We start from the raw sequence: 23,808 nt of genomic DNA on the forward strand, positions 1-23,808 counted from the left end.
ATTAGTTAGTGTTGGGGGACCAGTCATTAGTTAGTGTTGGGGGGGACCAGTCATCAGTTAGTGTTGGGGGGGACCAGTCATTAGTTAGTGTTGAGGGGGACCAGTCATTAGTTAGTGTTGGGGGGGACCAGTCATTAGTTAGTGTTGGGGGACCAGTCATTAGTTAGTGTTGGGGGACCAGTCATCAGTTAGTGTTGGGGGACCAGTCATTAGTTAGTGTTGGGGGGACCAGTCATTAGTTAGTGTTGGGGGGACCAGTCATCAGTTAGTGTTGGGGGACCAGTCATTAGTTAGTGTTGGGGGACCAGTCATTAGTTAGTGTTGGGGGGGACCAGTCATTAGTTAGTGTTGGGGGGGACCAGTCATTAGTTAGTGTTGGGGGGGACCAGTCATTAGTTAGTGTTGGGGGGGACCAGTCATTAGTTAGTGTTGTGGGGGACCAGTCATCAGTTAGTGTTGGGGGGACCAGTCATTAGTTAGTGTTGTGGGGGACCAGTCATTAGTTAGTGTTGGGGGGGACCAGTCATTAGTTAGTGTTGGGGGACCAGTCATTAGTTAGTGTTGGGGGACCAGTCATCAGTTAGTGTTGGGGGGGACCAGTCATTAGTTAGTGTTGGGGGACCAGTCATTAGTTAGTGTTGGGGGGGACCAGTCATTAGTTAGTGTTGGGGGACCAGTCATTAGTTAGTGTTGGGGGGGACCAGTCATTAGTTAGTGTTGGGGGGACCAGTCATTAGTTAGTGTTGGGGGGGACCAGTCATTAGTTAGTGTTGGGGGGACCAGTCATTAGTTAGTGTTGGGGGGGACCAGTCATTAGTTAGTGTTGGGGGGGACCAGTCATTAGTTAGTGTTGGGGGGGACCAGTCATTAGTTAGTGTTGGGGGGGACCAGTCATTAGTTAGTGTTGGGGGGGACCAGTCATCAGTTAGTGTTGGGGGGGACCAGTCATTAGTTAGTGTTGGGGGGGACCAGTCATTAGTTAGTGTTGGGGGACCAGTCATTAGTTAGTGTTGGGGGGACCAGTCATTAGTTAGTGTTGGGGGACCAGTCATTAGTTAGTGTTGGGGGGGACCAGTCATTAGTTAGTGTTGGGGGGGACCAGTCATTAGTTAGTGTTGGGGACCAGTCATTAGTTAGTGTTGGGGGACCAGTCATTAGTTAGTGTTGGGGGACCAGTCATTAGTTAGTGTTGTGGGGGACCAGTCATTAGTTAGTGTTGGGGGGACCAGTCATTTGTTAGTGTTGGGGGACCAGTCATCAGTTAGTGTTGGGGGACCAGTCATTAGTTAGTGTTGGGGGACCAGTCATCAGTTAGTGTTGGGGGACCAGTCATTAGTTAGTGTTGGGGGACCAGTCATTAGTTAGTGTTGGGGGGGACCAGTCATCAGTTAGTGTTGGGGGACCAGTCATTAGTTAGTGTTGGGGGACCAGTCATTAGTTAGTGTTGGGGGGGACCAGTCATTAGTTAGTGTTGGGGGGGACCAGTCATTAGTTAGTGTTGGGGGGACCAGTCATTAGTTAGTGTTGGGGGGACCAGTCATTAGTTAATGTTGTGGGGGACCAGTCATCAGTTAGTGTTGGGGGGGACCAGTCATTAGTTAGTGTTGGGGGGGACCAGTCCTTAGTTAGTGTTGGGGGGGACCAGTCATTAGTTAGTGTTGGGGGGGACCAGTCATTAGTTGGTGTTGGGGGGGACCAGTCATTAGTTAGTGATGGGGGGGACCAGTCATTAGTTAGTTTTGGGGGGGACCAGTCATTAGTTAGTGTTGGGGGGGACCAGTCATTAGTTAGTGTTGGGGGGGACCAGTCATTAGTTAGTGTTGTGGGGGACCAGTCATTAGTTAGTGTTGGGGGGGACCAGTCATTCGTTAGTGTTGTGGGGGACCAATCATCAGTTAGTGTTGGGGGGGACCAGTCATCAGTTAGTGTTGGGGGGGACCAGTCATTAGTTAGTGTTGGGGGGGACCAGTCATCAGTTAGTGTTGGGGGGGACCAGTCATTAGTTAGTGTTGGGGGGACCAGTCATTAGTTAGTGTTGGGGGACCAGTCATTAGTTAGTGTTGGGGGGGACCAGTCATTAGTTAGTGTTGGGGGACCAGTCATTAGTTAGTGTTGGGGGGGACCAGTCATTAGTTAGTGTTGGGGGGGACCAGTCATTAGTTAGTGTTGGGGGACCAGTCATTAGTTAGTGTTGGGGGGGACCAGTCATTAGTTAGTGTTGGGGGGACCAGTCATTAGTTAGTGTTGGGGGACCAGTCATTAGTTAGTGTTGGGGGGACCAGTCATTAGTTAGTGTTGGGGGGGACCAGTCATCAGTTAGTGTTGGGGGGGACCAGTCATTAGTTAGTGTTGGGGGGGACCAGTCATTAGTTAGTGTTGGGGGGGACCAGTCATTAGTTAGTGTTGGGGGACCAGTCATTAGTTAGTGTTGGGGGGGACTGGTCATTAGTTACTTTTGCTGGAGAGTCATTTAGTCAAATCTTTGTATTTTTGTTTCTACATTCCCTGAACATTTTAAATCCAAAACAATCCTCCTCAGTAGTTACCAGGAGATAATCTAGACAGGTTAATCAGGTTGCTGAGCCCCTTTATTCTCCTTCCCGTCAGTGTAGAGTTCTAAGACCTTTGTTTACAGTCTCGCCTTGACAACACATCTCAAACTGGATTACTGGGATCCCTCCAAATGACACCGTATTGGGCTCTTTTCTAAAGTAGTGCACTATATAGGGAATGGGGTGCCATAGGGCTCTGGTCTGAAGTAGTGCACTATATAGGGAATAGGGTTCCATAGGGCTCTGGTCTAAAGTAGTGCACTACATAGGGAATAGGGTTCCATAGGGCTCTGGTCTAAAGTAGTGCACTACATAGGGAATAGGGTGCCATAGGGCTCTGGTCTAAAGTAGTGCACTATATAGGGAATAGGGTTCCATAGGGCTCTGGTCTAAAGTAGTGCACTACATAGGGAATAGGGTGCCATAGGGCTCTGGTCTAAAGTAGTGCACTATATATAGGGAATAGGGTGCCATAGGGCTCTGGTCTAAAGTAGTGCACTATGTAGGGAATAGGGTGCCATAGGGCTCTGGTCTAAAGTAGTGCACTATATAGGGAATATGGTGCCATAGGGCTCTGGTCTAAAGTAGTGCACTATATAGGGAATATGGTGCCATAGGGCTCTGGTCTAAAGTAGTGCACTATATAGGGAATAGGGTGCCATAGGGCTCTGGTCTAAAGTAGTGCACTATATAGGGAATAGGGTGCCATAGGGTCCTGGTCTAAAGTAGTGCACTAATCTGGATCCCTGAAAATCAGCTGGGCTAGACAATCTGGACACTCTTTCTAAAATTATCCGCCGCCATTGTTGCAACCCCTATTACCAGTCTGTTCAACCTCTCTTTCGTAATGTCTGAGATTCCCAAAGATTGGATAGCTGCCGCAGTCATCCCCCTCTTCAAAGAGGGAGACACTAGACCCAAACTGTTACAGACCTATATCCATCCTGCCCTGCCCTTCTAAAATCTTCGAAAGCCAAGTTAACAAACAGATTACCGACCATTTCGAATCCCACCGTACCTTCTCCATTATGCAATTTGGTTTTCGAGCTGGTCATGGGTGCACCTCAGCCACGCTCAAGGTCCTAAATGATATCATAACCGCCTTTGATAAAAGACAATACTGTGCAGCTCTATTCATCGACCTGGCCAAGGCTTTCGACTCTGTCAATCACCACATTCTTATCGGCAGACTCAACAACCTTTGCTTCTCAAATGACTGCCTCGCCTGGTTCACCAACTACTTCTCTGATAGAGTTCAATGTGTCAAATCGGATGGCCTGTTGTCCGGGCCTCTGGTAGTCTCTATGGGGGTGCCACAGGGTTCAATTCTCGAGCCGACTCTTTTCTCTGTATATATCAATGATGTTGCTCTTGCTGCTGGTGATTCTCTGATCCACCTCTACGCAGACGACACCATTCTGTATACATCTGGCCCTTCTTTGGACACTGTGCTAACAAACCTCCAGACGAGCTTCAACGCCATATAACACTCCTTCCGTGGCCTCCAACTGCTTTTAAATGCTAGTAAAACTAAGTGCATGCTCTTCAACCGATTGCTGCCCGCACCCTCCCGCCCGACTAGCATCACTACTCTGGACAGTTCTGGTTAGACTGTAAACTCTCCTTCCAGACTCACATTAAGCGTCTCCAATCCAAAATGAAATCTAGAATCGGCTTCCTATTTCGCAACAAAGCCTCCTTCACTCTTGCTGCCAAACATATCCTCGTTAAACTGACTATCCTACCGATCCTTGACTTCGGCGATGTCATTTACAAAATAGTCTCCAACACACTACGAAGCAAATTGGATGCAGTCTATCACAGTGCCACCCGTTTTGTCACCAAAACCCCATATACTACCCACCACTGCGACCTGTATGTTCTCATTGGCTGGCCCTCGCTTCATATTCATCGCCAAACCCACTGGCTCCAGGTCATCTATAAATCTTTGCTCGGTAAAGACCCGCCTTATCTCAGCTCACTGGTCACCATAGCAACACCCACCCGTAGCACACGCTCCAGCAGATATATCTCACTGGTCACCCCCAAAGCCAACACTTCCTTTGGCCGCCTTTCCTTCCAGTTCTCTGCTGCCAATGACTGGAACGATTTGCAAAATCTCTGAAGCTGGAGACTCATATCTCCCTCTCTAACTTTAAGCACCAGCAGTCAGAGCAGCTTACCGATCGCTGCAGCTGTACACAGCCCATCTGTAAATAGCCCATCCAACTTCATCATCCCCATATTATTACTTACCCTCTTGCTCTTTTGCACCCCAGTATCTCTACATCATCTGCACATCTATCACTCCAGTGGTAATGCTAAATTGTAATTATTTCACCTCTTTGGCCTATTTATTGCCTTACCTCCCTAATCGTACTACATTTGCACACACTGTACATAGATTTTTCTATTGTGTTATTGACTGTGCGTTTGTTTATGTGTAACTCTGTGTTGTTGTTTGTGTCACACAGCTTTGCTTTATCTTGGCCAGGTTACAGTTGTAAACGAGAACTTGTTCTCAACTGGTCTACCTGGTTAAATAAAAGGTGAAATAAAAATAAAGTTAATAAAAAATATAGGGAAAAGGGTGCCATAGGGCTCTGGTCTAAAGTAGTGCACTATATAGGGAATAGGGTTACATAGGGTTCTGGTCTAAAGTAGTGCACTATATAGGGAATAGGGTGCCATAGGGCTCTGGTCTAAAGTAGTGCACTATATAGGGAATAGGGTGCCATAGGGCTCTGGTCTAAAGTAGTGCACTATATAGGGAATAGGGTGCCATAGGGCTCTGGTCTAAAGTAGTGCACTACATAGGGAATAGGGTGCCATAGGGCTCTGGTCTAAAGTAGTGCACTATATAGGGAATAGGGTGACATAGGGTTCTGGTCTAAAGTAGTGCACTATATAGGGAATAGGGTGCCATAGGGCTCTGGTCTAAAGTAGTGCACTACATAGGGAATAGGGTGCCATAGGGCTCTGGTCTAAAGTAGTGCACTATGTAGGGAATAGGGTTCCATAGGGCTCTGGTCTAAAGTAGTGCACTATGTAGGGAATAGGGTTCCATAGGGCTCTGGTCTAAATTAGTGCACTATATAGGGAATAGGGTGCCATAGGGCTCTGGTCTAAAGTAGTGCACTATATAGGGAATAGGGTTCCATAGGGCTCTGGTCTAAAGTAGTGCACTATATAGGGAATAGGGTGCCATAGGGCTCTGGTCTAAAGTAGTGCACTATATAGGGAATAGGGTGCCATAGGGCTCTGGTCTAAAGTAGTGCACTATATAGGGAATAGGGTGCCATAGGGCTCTGGTCTAAAGTAGTGCACTATATAGGGAATAGGGTGCCATAGGGCTCTGGTCTAAAGTAGTGCACTACATAGGGAATAGGGTACCATAGCGCGCCATAGGGCTCTGGTCTAAAGTAGTGCACTATATATAGGGAATAGGGTTCCATAGGGCTCTGGTCTAAAGTAGTGCACTATATAGGGAATAGGGTTCCATAGGGCTCTGGTCTAAAGTAGTGCACTATATAGGGAATAGGGTTCCATAGGGCTCTGGTCTAAAGTAGTGCACTATATAGGGAATAGGGTTCCATAGGGCTCTGGTCTAAAGTAGTGCACTATATAGGGAATAGGGTGCCATAGGGCTCTGGTCTAAAGTAGTGCACTATATAGGGAATAGGGTGCCATAAGGCTCTGGTCTAAAGTAGTGCACTATATAGGGAATAGGGTTCCATAGGGCTCTGGTCTAAAGTAGTGCACTATATAGGGAATAGGGTGCCATAGGGCTCTGGTCTAAAGTAGTGCACTATATAGGGAATAGGGTGCCATAGGGCTCTGGTCTAAAGTAGTGCACTATATAGGGAATAGGGTGCCATAGGGCTCTGGTCTAAAGTAGTGCACTATATAGGGAATAGGGTTCCATAAGGCTCTGGTCTAAAGTAGTGCAGTACATAGGGAATAGGGTACCATTTGGAATAAAAAGGAACATAGCAGCATAGTGAAGCTCATCTCTTCTCCCTCTCTGTCTCTCTCTGTCTCTCTCTCTGTCAATTAAATTCGCTTTATTGGCATGACGTAATAATGTACATATTGCCAAAGCTTATTTTGGATATTTACAATATAAAAATTAAAAATAAATGAGAATCATAATTGTCAACGGAACAACAGTAACAACAATAACCAAGGGTCAAAATAACCATACATTCAACAATAACAATAAGCATATCTGTCTATCTCTCTCTCTCTGTCTCGCTCTCTCTGTCTCTCTCTCTCTCTCTTTCTCCCTCTCTCTTTCTCCCTCTCTCTCTCTCCCTCTCTCTCTCTCTCTCTCTCTCTTTTTTTCTCCCTCTCTCTTTGTCTCTCTCTTTCTCCTTTCTCTGTCTGTCTCTGTCTCTCTGTCTCGCTCTCTCTCTCCCTCTCTCTCTCTCTCTCTCTCTGTCTCAATTCAATTCAATTCAATTCAATTCAATTCAATTCGCTTTATTGGCATGACGTAACAATATACATATTGCCAAAGCTTATTTTGGATATTTACAATATAAAAATAAATAAAAATGAGAATCAAATATTGTCAACGGGACAACAGTAACAACAATAACCAAGGGTCAAAATAACCAACACATTGAACAATAACAATAATCATACAGTAGAGGACATGTGCAGGTTTATTGGTCTGTCAGACACTGTCCCTCAACTTATGGCAGGCAGCAATGTAGTGCGCTGCCAACACACAGCTCTCTGCGTCCTCCCCCAACAGGACGGGTAGCCTATCCTCATCAGAGAGGTCTTTTGAAAGCTTGAATAATGGTTTTACATTTGGGGAAATGTCACTCTCTAATTGTTTTATATTTTTGACATTTTGTCAGGAAATGCAGCTCCGTCTCAGGTTCTGCTGTGGTGCAGTGGTTGCACAGCCTTTCCTCTACAGGGAGCCAGGTTTTCCTGTGTCTACCCTTCTCAATAGCAAGGCTGTGCTCACTGAGCCTGTACTTTGTCAAGGTTTTTCTAAGGTTTTGATCAGTAACCGTGGTCAAATAGTTAGCCACAGTGTACTGTCGATTTAGGGCCAGATAGCACTGCATTTTGCTTTGTGCTTGTGTTTCCCAATAAGCAATGTAGTTTTGTTTTGACTGTGTTGTAATTTGGTTTATTCTGATTGATTGGATGTTCTGGTCCTGAGGCTTCAGTGTGTTAGTAGAACAGGTTAGTGAACTCAGCCCCAGGACCAGCTGGATGAGGGAACTATTTTCTTTGCTCAGCTCTTGGCATTGCAGGGCTTGGTAATGATATGAGAGGGGGTCACTGTATTTTAGATGTTTCCAAAATTGTATTGCTATTTTTTTGAGGTTTTTTTGTTAGTGGATATTGGCCTAATTCTGCCCTGCATGCATTGTTTGTAGTTTTCCTCTGGACATGTAGGAGAATCTTACAGAACTCTGCATGCAGGGTTTCAATGGGGTGTTTGTCCCATTTGATGAAATCTTGTTTTGCAAGTGGACCCCACACCTCGCTGCCATAAAGTGCAATTGGTTCAATGACATATTCAATTAGTTTTAGCCAAATTTTAATAAGTATTTCAATTTGAATTTGCTTTTTAATGGCGTAGAATGCCCTGCGTGCTTTCTCTCTCAGTTCATTCACTGCCTCATTAAGGTGTCCAGTTGAGCTTATTTTTAAACCTAATTAATTGTAGTGTGTGCAGTACTCTATATATTTTGTACCAATTGAGAACTTTGGTCTAATTCCCTGAGATCTGGATCTTCTCTGGAAATCATTATTTTAGTCTTTTTGGGGTTAACTGTCTCTCTCTCTCTCTCTCTCTCTCTCTCTCTCTCTCTCTCTCTCTCTCTCTCTCTCTCTCTCTCTCTCTCTCTCTCTCTCTCTCTCTGTCTCTCTCTCTATGTTTCTCTATCTCTCTTTCTCTCTCTCTTTCTCCATCTCTCTTTCTGTCTCTCTCTTTCTGTCTCTCTCTTTCTCTCTCTCTGCCTCACTCTCTCTTTCTCCCTCTCTCTCTCTCTCTCTCTCTCTCTCTCTCTCTCTCTCTCTCTCTCTCTCTCTCTCCGTCTCTCTGTCTGTCACTCTCTCTGTCTCTCTCTGTCATATCATCGACTCCACGGCTCAGAGTGTGAAACTTGGGAGACGTCTCTCTGAAAGGTCAATCTCACCATGTGTTTTATCCAACTAACAGATCATTAGGTGTATTTTACTACAGGGACTAATAGACTGCTCTCTGTCACTCTGTAAATAGGAGAAGTACTCTACTCCCTTTTAGTGAACAGATAATGACAGGATGACAGTCAGATAATGACAGGGTGGTGAAGACGTCAACATTGATCTGTAGAATCCTATTATTTGACATAAAGGTTTGACAGATGTTCACATTACAGCCTGTGTAACTAGAATAGCATGACGCTAGGTCAACTCTTCTAGTGTACTACCTGTTTAACAGATGAGGTGACTTGTTTTCAGCCTCAGGCATTAAACATGCAACATAAAGCTTCATAGAACTAGCATAGCTTAGCATGCTCTCAGCTGTCTCCATCCGTACATTAACTCATATAAAACTAGCATAGCGTAGCATGCTCTCAGCTGGCTCCATCCGTACATTAACTCATATAGAACTAGCATAGCGTAGCATGCTCTGAGCTGTCTCCATCCGTACATTAACTCATATAGAACTAGCATAGCGTAGCATGCTCTCAGCTGGCTCCATCCGTACATTAACTCATATAGAACTAGCATAGCTTAGCATGCTCTCAGCTGGCTCCATCCATTCATTAACTGCTATAGAACTAGCATAGCGTAGCATGCTCTCAGCTGGCTCCATCCGTACATTAACTCATATAGAACTAGCATAGCGTAGCATGCTCTCAGCTGGCTCCATCCATTCATTAACTGCTATAGAACTAGCATAGCGTAGCATGCTCCTCACTGGGTCCAATCCCTACATTAACTCATATAGAACTAGCATAGCTTAGCATGCTCTCAGCTGGGTCCAATCCGTACATTAACTCCTATAGAACTAGCATAGCTTAGCATGCTCTCAGCTGGGTCCAATCCGTACATTAACTCATATAGAACTAGCATAGCGTAGCATGCTCTCAGCTGGCTCACATTAACTCCACAGGAGGCTGCTGAGGGAAGGATGGCTCATAATAATGGCTGTAATGGAGTGAGTTGAATGGCATCAAACCCATGATTTTTATTTGTTTCGTTACCATTCAATTTATTCCATTCCAGCGATTACTTTGAACCCATTCTCCTTAATTAATGTGTTACAGGCCGCCTGTGACACACACACACACACACACACACACACACACACACACACACACACACACACACACACGATTATTCCTATGCAGCTGTGTTAATGTTTGTCTGTATTTAAACCGTTCTCGCTCACGTCTCCCCCAGGGTTCGCAGCTAGCACTTCTGATTCAAAGTCATCAGTACTTCATCACTGTAATGGAGAGCCTCCACCTACCACTGCTGCTGCCTCGAAGCAGACTAGGAGACACAGGTTAACCTACTGTTACTTCTACTGCTGCTGCTGCTGCCTTGAGGCAGACTAGGAAACACAGGTTAACCTATTGTCACTACCGCTGCTGCTGCCTCGAGGCAGACTAGGAAAGACAGGTTAACCTACTGTCACTACCGCTGCTGCTGCTGCCTCGAGGAAGACTAGGAAACACAGGTTAACCTACTGTCACTACCGCTGCTGCTGCCTCGAGGCAGACTAGGAGACACAAGTTAACCTACTAGAATTATTTTATTTCACCTATATTTATATTTATGAAGTAGTGGGCTATGTACAGGTGCAGTTATCTGTGAGTTGCACTGACAGCTGGTGCTTAAAGCTAGTGAGGGAGATATGAGTCTCCAGCTTCAGTGATTTTTGCAATTCGTTCCAGTCATTGGCAGCAGAGAACTGGAAGGAAAGGCGACCAAAGGAGGTGTTGGCTTTGGGGGTGACCAGTGAGATATACCTGCTGGAGCGCGTGCTACGAGTGGGTGCTGCTATGGTGACCAGTGAGCAGAGATAAGGCGGGGCTTTACCTAGCAGAGACTTGTAGATGACCTGGAGCCAGTGGGTTTGGCGACGAGTATGAAGTGAGGGCCAACCAATGAGAGCGTACAGGTCACAGTGGTGGGTAGAATATATGGGGTTTTGGTGACAAAACGGATGGCACAATACATCATGACACAATGGGGACTTTGCATCTTAAGATGGTTAGGATTTAGGACCCCTGTCACATGATGTTGGGATTTAGGACCCCTGTCACATGATGTTGGGATTTAGGACCCATCTCACATGATGTTGGGATTTAGGACCCCTGTCACATGATGTTGGGATTTAGGACCCCTGTCACATGATGTTGGGATTTAGGACCCCTGTCACATGATGTTGGGATTTAGGACCCCTGTCACATGATGTTGGGATTTAGGACCCCTGTCACATGATGTTGGGATTTAGGACCCCTGTCACATGATGTTGGGATTTAGGACCCCTGTCACATGATGTTGGGATTTAGGACCCCTGTCACATGATTTTGGGATTTAGGACCCCTGTCACATGATGTTGGGATTTAGGACCCCGTCACATGATGTTGGGATTTAGGACCCCTGTCACATGATGTTGGGATTTAGGACCCCTGTCACATGATGTTGGGATTTAGGACCCCTGTCACATGATGTTGGGATTTAGGACCCCTGTCACATGATGTTGGGATTTAGGACCCCTGTCACATGATTTTGGGATTTAGGACCCCCGTCACATGATGTTGGGATTTAGGACCCCTGTCACATGATGTTGGGATTTAGGACCCCTGTCACATGATGTTGGGATTTAGGACCCCTGTCACATGATGTTGGGATTTAGGACCCCTGTCACATGATGTTGGGATTTAGGACCCCTGTCACATGATGTTGGGATTTAGGACCCCAGTCACATGATGTTGGGATTTAGGACCCCTGTCACATGATGTTGGGATTTAGGACCCCTGTCACATGATGTTGGGATTTAGGACCCCTGTCACATGATGTTGGGATTTAGGACCCCTATCACATGATGTTAGGATTTAGGACCCCTGTCACATGATGTTGGGATTTACGACCCCTGTCACATGATGTTGGGATTTAGGACCCCTGTCACATGATGTTGGGATTTAGGACCCTGTCACATGATGTTGGGATTTAGGACCCCTGTCACATGATTTTGGGATTTAGGACCCCTGTCACATGATGTTGGGACTTAGGACCCCTGTCACATGATGTTGGGACTTAGGACCCCTGTCACATGATGTTGGGACTTAGGACCCCTGTCACATGATCTTGGGACTTAGGACCCCTGTCACATGATGTTGGGACTTAGGACCCCTGTCACATGATCTTGGGACTTAGGACCCCTGTCACATGATGTTGGGATTTAGGACCCCTGTCACATGATGTTGGGATTTAGGACCCCTGTCACATGATGTTGGGATTTAGGACCCCTGTCACATGATGTTGGGATTTAGGACCCCTGTCACATGATGTTGGGACTTAGGACCCCTGTCACATGATGTTGGGATTTAGGACTCCTGTCACATGATGTTGGGATTTAGGACTCCTGTCACATGATGTTGGGATTTAGGACCCCTGTCACATGTATACCGGGTATTTCAATGAATTAAACTTTTCTTTACTCAAGTTTTTCTATCGGTTTGAAGCATTTTTTTCTTCTCACAAGTCTCGTGGTTTAGTGTAAAACACCAAATGATGCATGCAGAGCAGAATTAGGACGATTCCCGTTAATTATCAAAATCTTGAAATGAGCTCTTAAATTCTAAAACCACTGAAAAATAAGTGAATCCTTCCATAACAAAGCCCTCTCCTACAGAGAGATGAACCTAGAGAGGAGTTCCCTCAGCCAGCTGGTACAGGGACTCAGAGTCCACAGAGCCCCAGGACAGCAACACAATTAGACCCAACCAAATCATTGAGAAAACGAAAAGATAATTTCATTGGAAAGAATCAACAACAAAAACACAGCAAACTAGAATGTTATTTGGCCCTAAACAGAGAGAACACAGTGGCAGAATACCTGACCACTGTGACTGACCCAAACTTAAGGAAAGCTTTGACTATGTACAGACTCAGTGAGCATAGCCTTGCTATTGAGAAAGGCCTCCGTAGGCAGACCTGGCTCTCAAGAGAAGACAGGCTATGTGCAACACTGCCCACAAAATGAGGTGGAAACTGAGCTGCACTTCCTAACCTCCTGCCAAATGTATGACCATATTAGAGACACATATTTCCCTCAGATTACACAGATACACAAAGAATTAGAAAACAAACACAATTTTGATAAACTCCCATATCTACTGGGTGAAATACCACAGTGTTCCATCACAGCAGCAAGATGTGTGACCTGTTGCCACAAGAAAAGGGCAACCAGTGAAGAACAAACCCCATTGTAAATACAACCAATATTTATGCTTATTTATTTTCCCTTTTGTTCATTAACCATTTGTACATCGTTACAACACTGCACGTAGCCAATAACATTTGAAATGTCTATATTAAAAACTTGTGAGTGTAATGTTTACTTTTCATTTTTTATTGATTATTTACCTCCCCCCTCTGGTTAATTATTTTCACATGCTTTGACAATGTAAACATATGTTTCCCATGAAGCCCTCTGAAACATCTGCTCTCCACTCTGCTTGGTCTAAACAGCTTTATGCATCTCAGGGGCCAGTTTCAATTCAACAATTCAAACATCACAGACCCGATGTTCCACTAAAGACAAATAATGAACATTGTTTCACGCTGTAATGATGTAATGATGAAGATTAATTATATTTTACCCCGGTTGGTTTTACTTCCCTTCCTCCCCCCCCTGATCTCCACCTTCCCCCTGATCTCCACCTCCCCCTGATCTCCCCCCTGATCTCCACCTTCCCCCTGATCTCCACCCCCCTGATCTCCACCTCCACCCCTGATCTCCACCCCCTGATCTCCACCTCCCCCTGATCTCCACCTTCCCCTGATCTCCACCTCCCCCCTGATCTCCCCCTGATCTCCCCCCTGATCTCCCCCCCCGATCTCCACCTCCACCCCTGATCTCCACCCCCCCTGATCTCCACCTTCCCCCCTGATCTCCACCTTCCCCCTGATCTCCACCTCCCCCTGATCTCCACCTTCCTCCTGATCTCCACCTCCCCCCTGATCTCCACCTTCCTCCTGATCTCCACCTCCCTCCCCCTGATCTCCACCCCCCTGATCTCCACCTCCCCCCTGATCTCCACCTCCCTCCCCTGATCTCCACCTCCCCCCCTGATCTCCACCTCCCCCCTGATCTCCACCTCCCCCCGATCTCCACCTCCCCCTGATCTCCACCTCCCTCCCCCTGATCTCCACCTCCCTCCCCTGATCTCCACCTCCCCCCTGATCTCCACCTCCCCCTCTGATCTCCACCTCCCCCCCGATCTCCACCTCCCCCTGATCTCCACCTCCCCCTGATCTCCACCTCCCTCCCCTGATCTCCACCTCCCCTCTGATCTCCACCTCCTCCCCTGATCTCCACCTCCCCCCTGATCTCCACCTCCCCCCTGATCTCCACCTCCCCCCTGATCTCCACCTCCCCCTGATCTCCACCTCCCCCCTGATCTCCACCCCCCCTGATCTCCACCTCCCCCCTGATCTCCACCTCCCCCCTGATCTCCACCTCCCCCCTGATCTCCACCTCCCCCCTGATCTCCACCTCCCCCTCTGATCTCCACCTCCCCCCTGATCTCCACCTCCCCCCTGATCTCCACCTCCCCCCTGATCTCCACCTCCCCCTGATCTCCACCTCCCCCCCCTGATCTCCACCTCCCTCCCCTGATCTCCACCTCCCCCCTGATCTCCACCTCCCCCTGATCTCCACCTCCCCCCTGATCTCCACCTCCCCCTGATCTCCACCTCCCCCCTGATCTCCACCTCCCCCCTGATCTCCACCTCCCCCCTGATCTCCACCTCCCCCCTGATCTCCACCTCCCCCCTGATCTCCACCTCCCCCCTGATCTCCACCTTCCCCGCCTCTCATGTGGTCGGCCATGTTCAAGGTTCTGCTCTTATGCACAGAGAGAGCCTTTATACATTTCCTCCACGTCTAAACGCCTTGGAAGGGAACACTCTGGAAAGTCTGATAATTCTGGGGTAAAAACTGTCAAGAAATGTCATGAATAGACTCCATGTGGAATACCAATGACTGGGCTGAGAGACGGAGAGACACGTAGACACATTGGGTTCATGCACACACACACACACACACACACACACACACACACACACACACACACACACACACACACACACACACACACACACATGGTTCATATGCGCACACACACACACACACACACACGCAGGGTACGTACACACACACACACACACAAAAACACACACAAGGTACATATACACACAAGGCACACACACACACACAGGTTTCATACACACCACACACACACACACACACACACACACACACACACACACACACACACACACACACACACACACACACACACACACACACACAAATGTCTCAGGGGCAGATTTAGCATTAGACTGTGGCCCGTTGTAGCTGCCTGTCTGTCACAGAGATAGCAGACGGGTAGAGAACAGGCTGGTGGCTAGTCTGTGATTTAATACCACCAACCAGAGATAGCAGACGGGTAGAGAACAGGCTGGTGGCTAGTCTGTGATTTAATACCACCAACCAGAGATAGCAGACGGGTAGAGAACAGGCTGGTGGCTAGTCTGTGATTTAATACCACCAACCAGAGATAGTAGACGGGTAGAGAACAGGCTGGTGGCTAGTCTGTGATTTAATACACACCAACCAGAGATAGCAGACGGGTAGAGAACAGGCTGGTGGCTAGTCTGTGATTTTATACCACCAACCAGAGATAGTAGACGGGTAGAGAACAGGCTGGTGGCTAGTCTGTGATTTAATACCACCAACCAGAGATAGCAGACGGGTAGAGAACAGGCTGGTGGCTAGTCTGTGATTTAATACCACCAACCAGAGATAGCAGACGGGTAGAGAACAGGCTGGTGGCTAGTCTGTGATTTAATACCACCAACCAGAGATAGTAGACGGGTAGAGAACAGGCTGGTGGCTAGTCTGTGATTTAATACACACCAACCAGAGATAGCAGACGGGTAGAGAACAGGCTGGTGGTTAGTCTGTGATTTTATACCACCAACCAGAGATAGTAGACGGGTAGAGAACAGGCTGGTGGCTAGTCTGTGATTTAATACCACCAACCAGAGATAGTAGACGGGTAGAGAACAGGCTGGTGGCTAGTCTGTGATTTAATACACACCAACCAGAGATAGCAGACGGGTAGAGAACAGGCTGGTGGCTAGTCTGTGATTTAATACCACCAACCAGAGATAGTAGACGGGTAGAGAACAGGCTGGTGGCTAGTCTGTGATTTAATACACACCAACCAGAGATAGCAGACGGGTAGAGAACAGGCTGGTGGCTAGTCTGTGATTTTATACCACCAACCTACATTAGAATGACCACCTCCTGACTATCTGGTGCCTGATGAGTTGGAATTCAGATCAATGTGGAGTTGTAGCAATTCATTACTGTACATTGTTCAACAGCATCGGAAAGCTGTATGAAGTGGTAGGCATTTTAACTTTGAGGTACCCTGGCCCTTCCCTGGCCCTTACCCCGTACCTTTCCCCGTACCTTTCCCTGGCCCTTACCCCGTACCTTTCCCCGTACCTTTCCCCGTACCTTTCCCCGTACCTTTCCCTGGCCCTTTCCCCGTACCTTTCCCCGGACCTTTCCCCGTACCTTTCCCCGTACCTTTCCCCGTACCTTTCCCCGTACCTTTCCCCGGACCTTTCCCCGGACCTTTCCCTGGCCCTTTCCCCGTACCTTTCCCCGGCCCTTTCCCTGGCCCTTTCCCCGTACCTTTCCCTGGACCTTTCCCTGGCCCTTTCCCCGTACCTTTCCCCGGCCCTTTCCCTGGCCCTTTCCCCGTACCTTTCCCCGTACCTTTCCCCGTACCTTTCCCCGTACCTTTCCCCGTACCTTTCCCCGGACCTTTCCCCGTACCTTTCCCCGTACCTTTCCCCGTACCTTTCCCCGGACCTTTCCCGGACCTTTCCCCGTACCTTTCCCCGTACCTTTCCCCGTACCTTTCCCCGGACCTTTCCCCGTACCTTTCCCCGTACCTTTCCCGTTACCTTTCCCCGGCCCTTTCCCCGGACCTTTCCCCGGCCCTTTCCCCGGACCTTTCCCCGGCCCTTTCCCCGGACCTTTCCCCGGACCTTTCCCCGGACCTTTCCCCGTACCTTTCCCCGTACCTTTCCCTGGCCCTTTTGTCTCTATAGCGTTGTAATGAGTGCTCTGGTGTTTCAGTCCTATCACTTGTCAAGGGCACTTGACTAAATTGTCCAGTATTTGAGACTCAATCTAGACTTGACTGTTAGTGATTCAACTACAGTACGCCACTACCAACGTTACTAAGAACTCTGTCCACATGACACCTTCCTACCTGCAAGTCTGTCAGGTTAAGATCACAAGTTTGAAAGTACTGATTTTAAGTATGCTCTCATTATTGACCAAGTTTCCACCCCTCGGTCTCCTCCCACAGTGATACTCGACACATTACTGACTGCAAGTCCCTCAAGATAAGATTTCCTTAAAGAAAGGACAAAACAAATACTATCTACCTGTTGACTTACTGTCCCTCTGTCTCCCCTCACAGTGACGTGTCCCATGAACGAGGTCCTAACAGCTTCCACGGGCGTCATCATGAGCCAATCCCCCGGTAGCGGCTTCCCCCACTTTGAGTCCTGTTCCTGGGTGGTCAAGGTAGAGCCGGGCTACAACATCACTTTCACAATACAACACTTCCAGACCAGCCGGCAGTTTGACGAATTAGAGATCTTTGACGGTGAGAGTTTATTACTTTTTTAACGTTGTATATACTACCTGTCTTGTTGCATATACTGCCTGTATTGTTGCATATACTGCCTGTATTGTTGCATATACTGCCTGTCTTGTTGTGTATAGACTACCTGTATTGTTGTATATACTGCCTGTATTGTTGCATATACTACCTGTATTGTTGCATATACTGCCTGTATATACCACCTGTGTTGTTGTATATTACCTGTGTTGTATACTACCTGCATTGTTGTAGTATACTACCTGAGTTGTATTTACTACCTGTATTGTTGTATACACTGCCTGTATTGTTGTATTTACTAACTGTATATACTACCTGTATTGTTGTATTTACTAACTGTATATACCACCTGTATTGTTGTATTTACTACCTGTATACACTGCCTGTATTGTTGTATTTTTACTACCTGTATATACTACCTGTATTGTTGTATTTACTAACTGTATATACTGCCTGTATGTCCTACTTGTGTTGTTGTATACTACCTGTGTTGTTTTATACTACCTGTGTTGTTTTATACTACCTGTGTTTTTGTTGTATACTACCTGTGTTGTTGTATACTTCAAGGAAAAACTGCTCCAGCTCCTTCAAGTTGGATGGGTTCTGCTGGTGTACAGCAATCTTTAAGTCATACCACCGATTCTCAATTGGATTGCCTTCTGGGCTTTGACTAGGCCATTCCAAGACATTTAATGGTTTCCCCTTAAACCACTTGAGTGTTACTTTAGCAGTAGGCTTAGGGTCATTGTCCTGCTGGAAGGTGAACCTCCGTTCCAGTCTCAAATCTCTGGAAGACTGAAACAGGTTTCCCTCAAGAATTTCCCTGTATTTAGCGCCATCCATCATTCCTTCAATTCTGACCAGTTTCCCAGTCCCTGCCGATGGAAAAACATCCCCACAGCATGATGCTGCCACCACCATGCTTCCCTGTAGGGATGATGTTCTCGGGGTGATGAGGTGTTGGGTTTGCAACAGACATAGCGTTTTCCTTGATGGCCAAAAAGCTAAATTTAAGTCTCATCTGACCAGAGTACCTTCTTCCATATGTTTGGTGAGTCTCCCTCATGTCTTTTGGAGAACACCAAACATGTTTACTTATTTTTTTTCTGGCCACTCTTCCATAAAGCCCAGCTCTGTGGAGTGTATGGCTTAATGTGGTCCTACGGACAGATACTCCAATCTCCGCTGTGGAGCTTTGCAGCTTCTTCAGGGTTATCTTTGGTCTCTTTGTTGCCTCTCTGATCAATGCCCTCCTTGCCTGGTCTGTGAGTTTTGGTGGGCGGCCCTCTTGGCAGGTTTGTTGTGATGCCATATTTTTTCCATTATTTAATAGTGGATTTAATGCTCCGTGGGATGTTCAAAGTTTCTGATATTTTTTTATAACCCAACCCTGATCTGTACTTCTCCACAACTTTGTCCCTGACCTGTTTGGAGAGCTCCTTGGTCTTCATTGTGCCGTTTGCTTGGTAGTGCCTCTTGCTTAATGGTGTTGCAAACTCTGGGGCCTTTCAGAACAGGTGTGCATATATACTGAGATCATGTGACAAATCATGTGATACTGAGATTGCACATTGGTGGACATTATTTAACTAATTATGCGACTTCTGAAGGTAATTAGTTGCACCAGATCTTATTTGGTTGCTTCTTAGCAAAGGGGGTGAATACATACAGTTGAAGTCAGAAGTTTACATTCACCTTAGACAAATACATTTTAACTCAGTGTTTCACAATTTCAGACATTTAATCCTTGTAAAAAATTCCCTGTCTTAGGTCAGTTAGGATCACCACTTTATTTTAAGAATGTGAAATATCAGAATAATAGTAGACAGAATGATTTATTTCAGCTTTTATTTCTTTCATCACATTCCCAGTGGGTCAGAAGTTTACATACACTCAATTAGTATTTGGTAGCATTGCCTTTAAATTGATTAACTTGGGTCAAACATTTCTGGATGCCTTCCACAAGCGTCCCACAATAAGTTGGGTGAATTTTGGCCCATTCCTCCTGACAGAGCTGGTGTAACTGAGTCAGGGTTGTAGGCCTCCTTGCTCGCACATGCTTTTTCAGTTCTGCCCACATATTTTCTATGGGATTGAGGTCAGGGCTTTGTGATGGCTACTCCAACACATTGACTTTGTGATGGCCTTAAGCCATTTTGCCACAACTTTGGAAGTATGCCAGGGGTCATTGTCCATTTGGAAGACCCATTTACGACCAAGCTTTAACTTCCTGACTGATGTCTTGAGATGTTGCTTCAATATATCCACATAATTGTCCTCCTCATGATGCCATCTATTTTGTGAAGTGCACCAGTCCCTCCTGCAGCAAAGCACACCCACAACATGATGCTGCCACCCCCTTCATCAGACCAGAGGACATTTCTCCAAGAAGTACAATCTTTGTCCCCATGTGCAGTTGCAAACCATAGTCTGGCTTTTCTATGGCGGTTTTGGAGCAGTGGCTTCTTCCTTGCTGAACGGCCTTTCAGGTTATGTCAATATAGGACTCGTTTTACTGTGAATATAAATAATTTTGTACCTGTTTCCTCCAGCATCTTCACAAGGTCCTTTGCTGTTGATCTGGGATTGATTTGCACTTTTCACACCAAAGTACGTTCATCTCTAGGAGACAGAACGCGTCTCCTTCCTGAGCAGCATGACGGCTGTGTGGTGTTTATACTTGCGTACTATTGTTTGTACAGATGAACGTGGTACCTTCAGGTGTTTGGAAATTGCTCCCAAGGATGAACCAGACTTGTCGAGGTCTACACATTTTTTTCTGAGGTCTTGGTTGATTTCTTTTGATTTTCCCATGATGTCAAGCAAAGAGGCACTGAGTTTGAAGGTAGGCCTTGAAATACATCCACAGGTACACCTCCAATTGACTCAAATGATGTCAATTAGCCTATCAGAAGCTTCTAAAGCCATGACATAATTTTCTGGAATTTTCCAAGCTGTTTAAAGGCACAGTCAACTTAGTGTATGTAAACTTCTGACCCACTCGAATTGTGATACAGTGAATTATAAGTGATATAATCTGTCTGTAAACAATTGTTGGAAAAATGACTTGTGTCATGCACAAAGTAGATGCCCTAACCGACTTTCCAAAACTATAGTTTGTTAACAAGAAATTTGTGGAGTGGTTGAAAAACGTGTTTTAATGACTCCAACATAAGTGTATGTAAACTTACAAATTCAACTGTATGCACACACCACTTTTCTGTATTATTTTAGAATTTCTTGATAAAAGTTCGTTTTTTTCACTTCACTTCACCAATTTGGACTATTTTGTGTATGTCCATTACATGAAATCCAAATAAATTACAGATCTTAGTGCAACAAAATAGAAAAAATGCCAAGGTGGTGTATCTAGGCACAAGGCGAGACCCAGATTCAGACACAGGACGCAGATGTTTGGAGTCTTACAATGTTTATTAATCCAAAAGGGTAGGCAAGAGAATAGTTGTGGACAGGCAAAAAGGTCAACACCAGCAGACAGGCTCGTAGTCAGGCAGGCAGGTACAAAGTCCAGAAACAGGCAAGGGTCAAAACCGGGAGGACTAGAAAAAAGGAGAATACAGAAAACCGCTGATTGACTTGGAAACATACAAGACGAACTGGCACAGAGAGACAGGAAACACAGGGATAAATACACTGGGGAAAAACAAGCGATACCTGGAGGGGGTGGAGACAATAACGAGGACTGGTGAAACTGATCAGGGTGTGACATGGTGAATACTTTTTGCAAAGCACCGTAATGGCACAGTACAACAGTGGTGTCCAGAACAGCATCTCGGAATGCACAACTCATCGGTTCTGGTCACGGATGGGCTATTGCGGCAGACGACGACAATCAGCTAAAAACAAGAAGAAGCAGCTCCAGTGGACTACTCCATCACCAACACTGGACTACTGAGGAGTAGAAAAACATTGCCCGGTCCGACGAATCCTGGTTCCTGTTGCAGCATGCTGATGGCAGTGTCAGGATTTGGCGTAAGTAGTAGGAGTCCATGGACGCATCCTGCCTGGTGTTGACAGTACAGGCTGGTGGCAGTGGTGTAATCGTGTGGAAAATGTTAAGTCCCATGATAGCAAATTAGCAACGTTTGAATGCCACACCTCGTAGAATCCATGCCCCAAATAATTCAGACTGTTCTGGAGGCAAACGGGGGGTTCGACCCAGTACTAGAAGAGTAATATAATAATAAACTGGCCGCTGACTGTATTTCAACTGCAAATGGCATGCGTTGATGACTGAAAATATTCATGTAGGAAAATGCTTGCCTCACTAATTTTTGTTGCACATTTTCTGATTAATTAGCTAGCTAGCTAACAATCTCATCTCATTATTTATGCACATGGCCTGAACAATAGATCTGCTCCAACTGTACTGTTTTTGGTAAAAAACTAACTAAATATGCTCACTAGCCGGCCCAGTAAATAACGGTGTTAATTTGGTGTCAAGGATGAGTTCACTTTGGCGCCCGTCCAGTGTTCGCACATAAATTGCACAGATTACTAGCTAGGCTAATTACCATGCTAGCTAGAGAGAGCCTAACTACATTGCTGGCTAGCTAGCCAGCTAACGTTAGTTAAGTTAGAATTTGATGAGGACAGGGCTGCTTGCTTGGTGAAGTGTACTTTTTTAATATTTACTTATTCAGATACGCTGTCGCTGGCTGTGGCACGCTACTGTCATGACTCTCTCTCCTTGGTGAGGATCATGGGTGCCAGAATCGCCCAAACCCCCTCTTTCCCAAAGGAGAGGAGAGGGGGAATTGGGCCGGTTTTATCACTTAACAACCGGACTGTAAATACCTTGCAGATCGTATCGTAAATACCCCCCTTTGGTTCTGCAGTATGGAGGATTAATAAATCCCTATTCTGTGTGATTGTTTAGTTAGTAAATAAATAATTAAACCAATTTGTGTTTTGCTGAGGCTAGTGTTCGTGCAGATATCCAAGGATTATGCAACGTTCAGAATGAGACTGATATGGGGAAATGAATGATTGATAACTGGTATGATATTGATATATTATTGTGTTAATTCGGGAAACGGTAACTCATTAAATAAACCTTTCCCGTGGTGCCCCAAATTAATAATGAATTAATTGTTACATGATTAATTGAATTGAGTATTAATTAAACGTTGGAGGCAATTATTCAATGAATAGCAGTCATCACATGAATGATAGTCACCTCACGACACTACTCATCGTCAAACCACCATGCACACTCTCTCTCTCGGATCGTGACGTAGAGCTGAATGATGTACAATGAGCAGCTTGTAGAGCGCCCTCTTCAGGCAACCATTAAAAACTCTTAGGGATCCCATTACAGCTAGAATCCCGTTAACGGGATCGATTTGACAACATCCGGTAAATTGCAGAGCGCGAATTTCAAAAAATACTAAATTCGTAATATTAAACATTCATGACGATACAAGTGTCTTACATCATTTAAAAGCTTAACTTCTTGTTAATCCAGCCGCTTTGTCAGATTTCAAAAAGGCTTTATGGCGAAAGCATACCATGCGATTGTATGAGAACAGCGCCCCGCGTACAAAAGCATGAAAAACATTTTCCAACCAAACAGATGCATCACGAAAGTCAGAAATAGCGATAAAATAAATGGCTTACCTTTGAAGATCTTAATTTTTTTGCAATCCCAAAGGTCTCAGTTACACAATGAATGGTCGTTTTGTTCGATAAAGTCCTTCTTTATATCCCAAAAATGTCCGTTTATTTGGCCCGTTTGATTCAGAAATACACCGGTTCCAACTCGCACAACATGCCCTCAAAGGATCTAATAAGTTACCTGTAAACTTGGTCCAAACATTTCAAACAACATTTCTAATCCAACCTCAGGTACCCTAATATGTAAATAATCGATAAAATTTAAGACGGAATAAACTGTTTCCAATACCGGAGAAAAACAACGAGGAGCGCGCTCTCATTCACACGCACCAGAAGACTAGAGTCCACCTGAGTGACACTTAGAAAGAATACGGCTACTTCTTCATTTTTCAACAACAAAAAAACATTGAAAAATTTCTAAAGACTGTTGACATCTATTGGAAGCCATAGGAACTGCAATCTGGGTCCTAATAATTATGCTTTCCCATAGAAAATCATTGGAATATCCAATGACCACAATAAAATTAAATCCTGGATGGTTTGTCCTCGGGGTTTCGCCTGCCAAATCAGTTCTGTTATACTCACAGACATTATTTTAACAGTTTTAGAAACTTTAGAGTGTTTTCTATCCAATAATACCATGCATATTCTAG

At 45.7% G+C, this 23,808-nt stretch overlaps 1 protein-coding gene across 1 annotated transcript in view; it reads left to right on the plus strand.

Moving 5' to 3' along the window:
• csmd2 (CUB and Sushi multiple domains 2) overlaps nucleotides 1-23,808 on the plus strand; it is a 776,204-nt gene that overhangs the window by 649,855 nt on the left and 102,541 nt on the right. Inside the window, exon 48 of the mRNA XM_045695078.1 lies at nucleotides 17,315-17,503. Coding sequence (XP_045551034.1) covers nucleotides 17,315-17,503 — 189 coding nt within the window. The remainder of the gene's footprint in view (nucleotides 1-17,314; nucleotides 17,504-23,808) is intronic.

This window comes from Salmo salar, chromosome ssa14, assembly GCF_905237065.1.
Source record: "Salmo salar chromosome ssa14, Ssal_v3.1, whole genome shotgun sequence".
Taxonomy (NCBI): domain Eukaryota; kingdom Metazoa; phylum Chordata; class Actinopteri; order Salmoniformes; family Salmonidae; genus Salmo; species Salmo salar.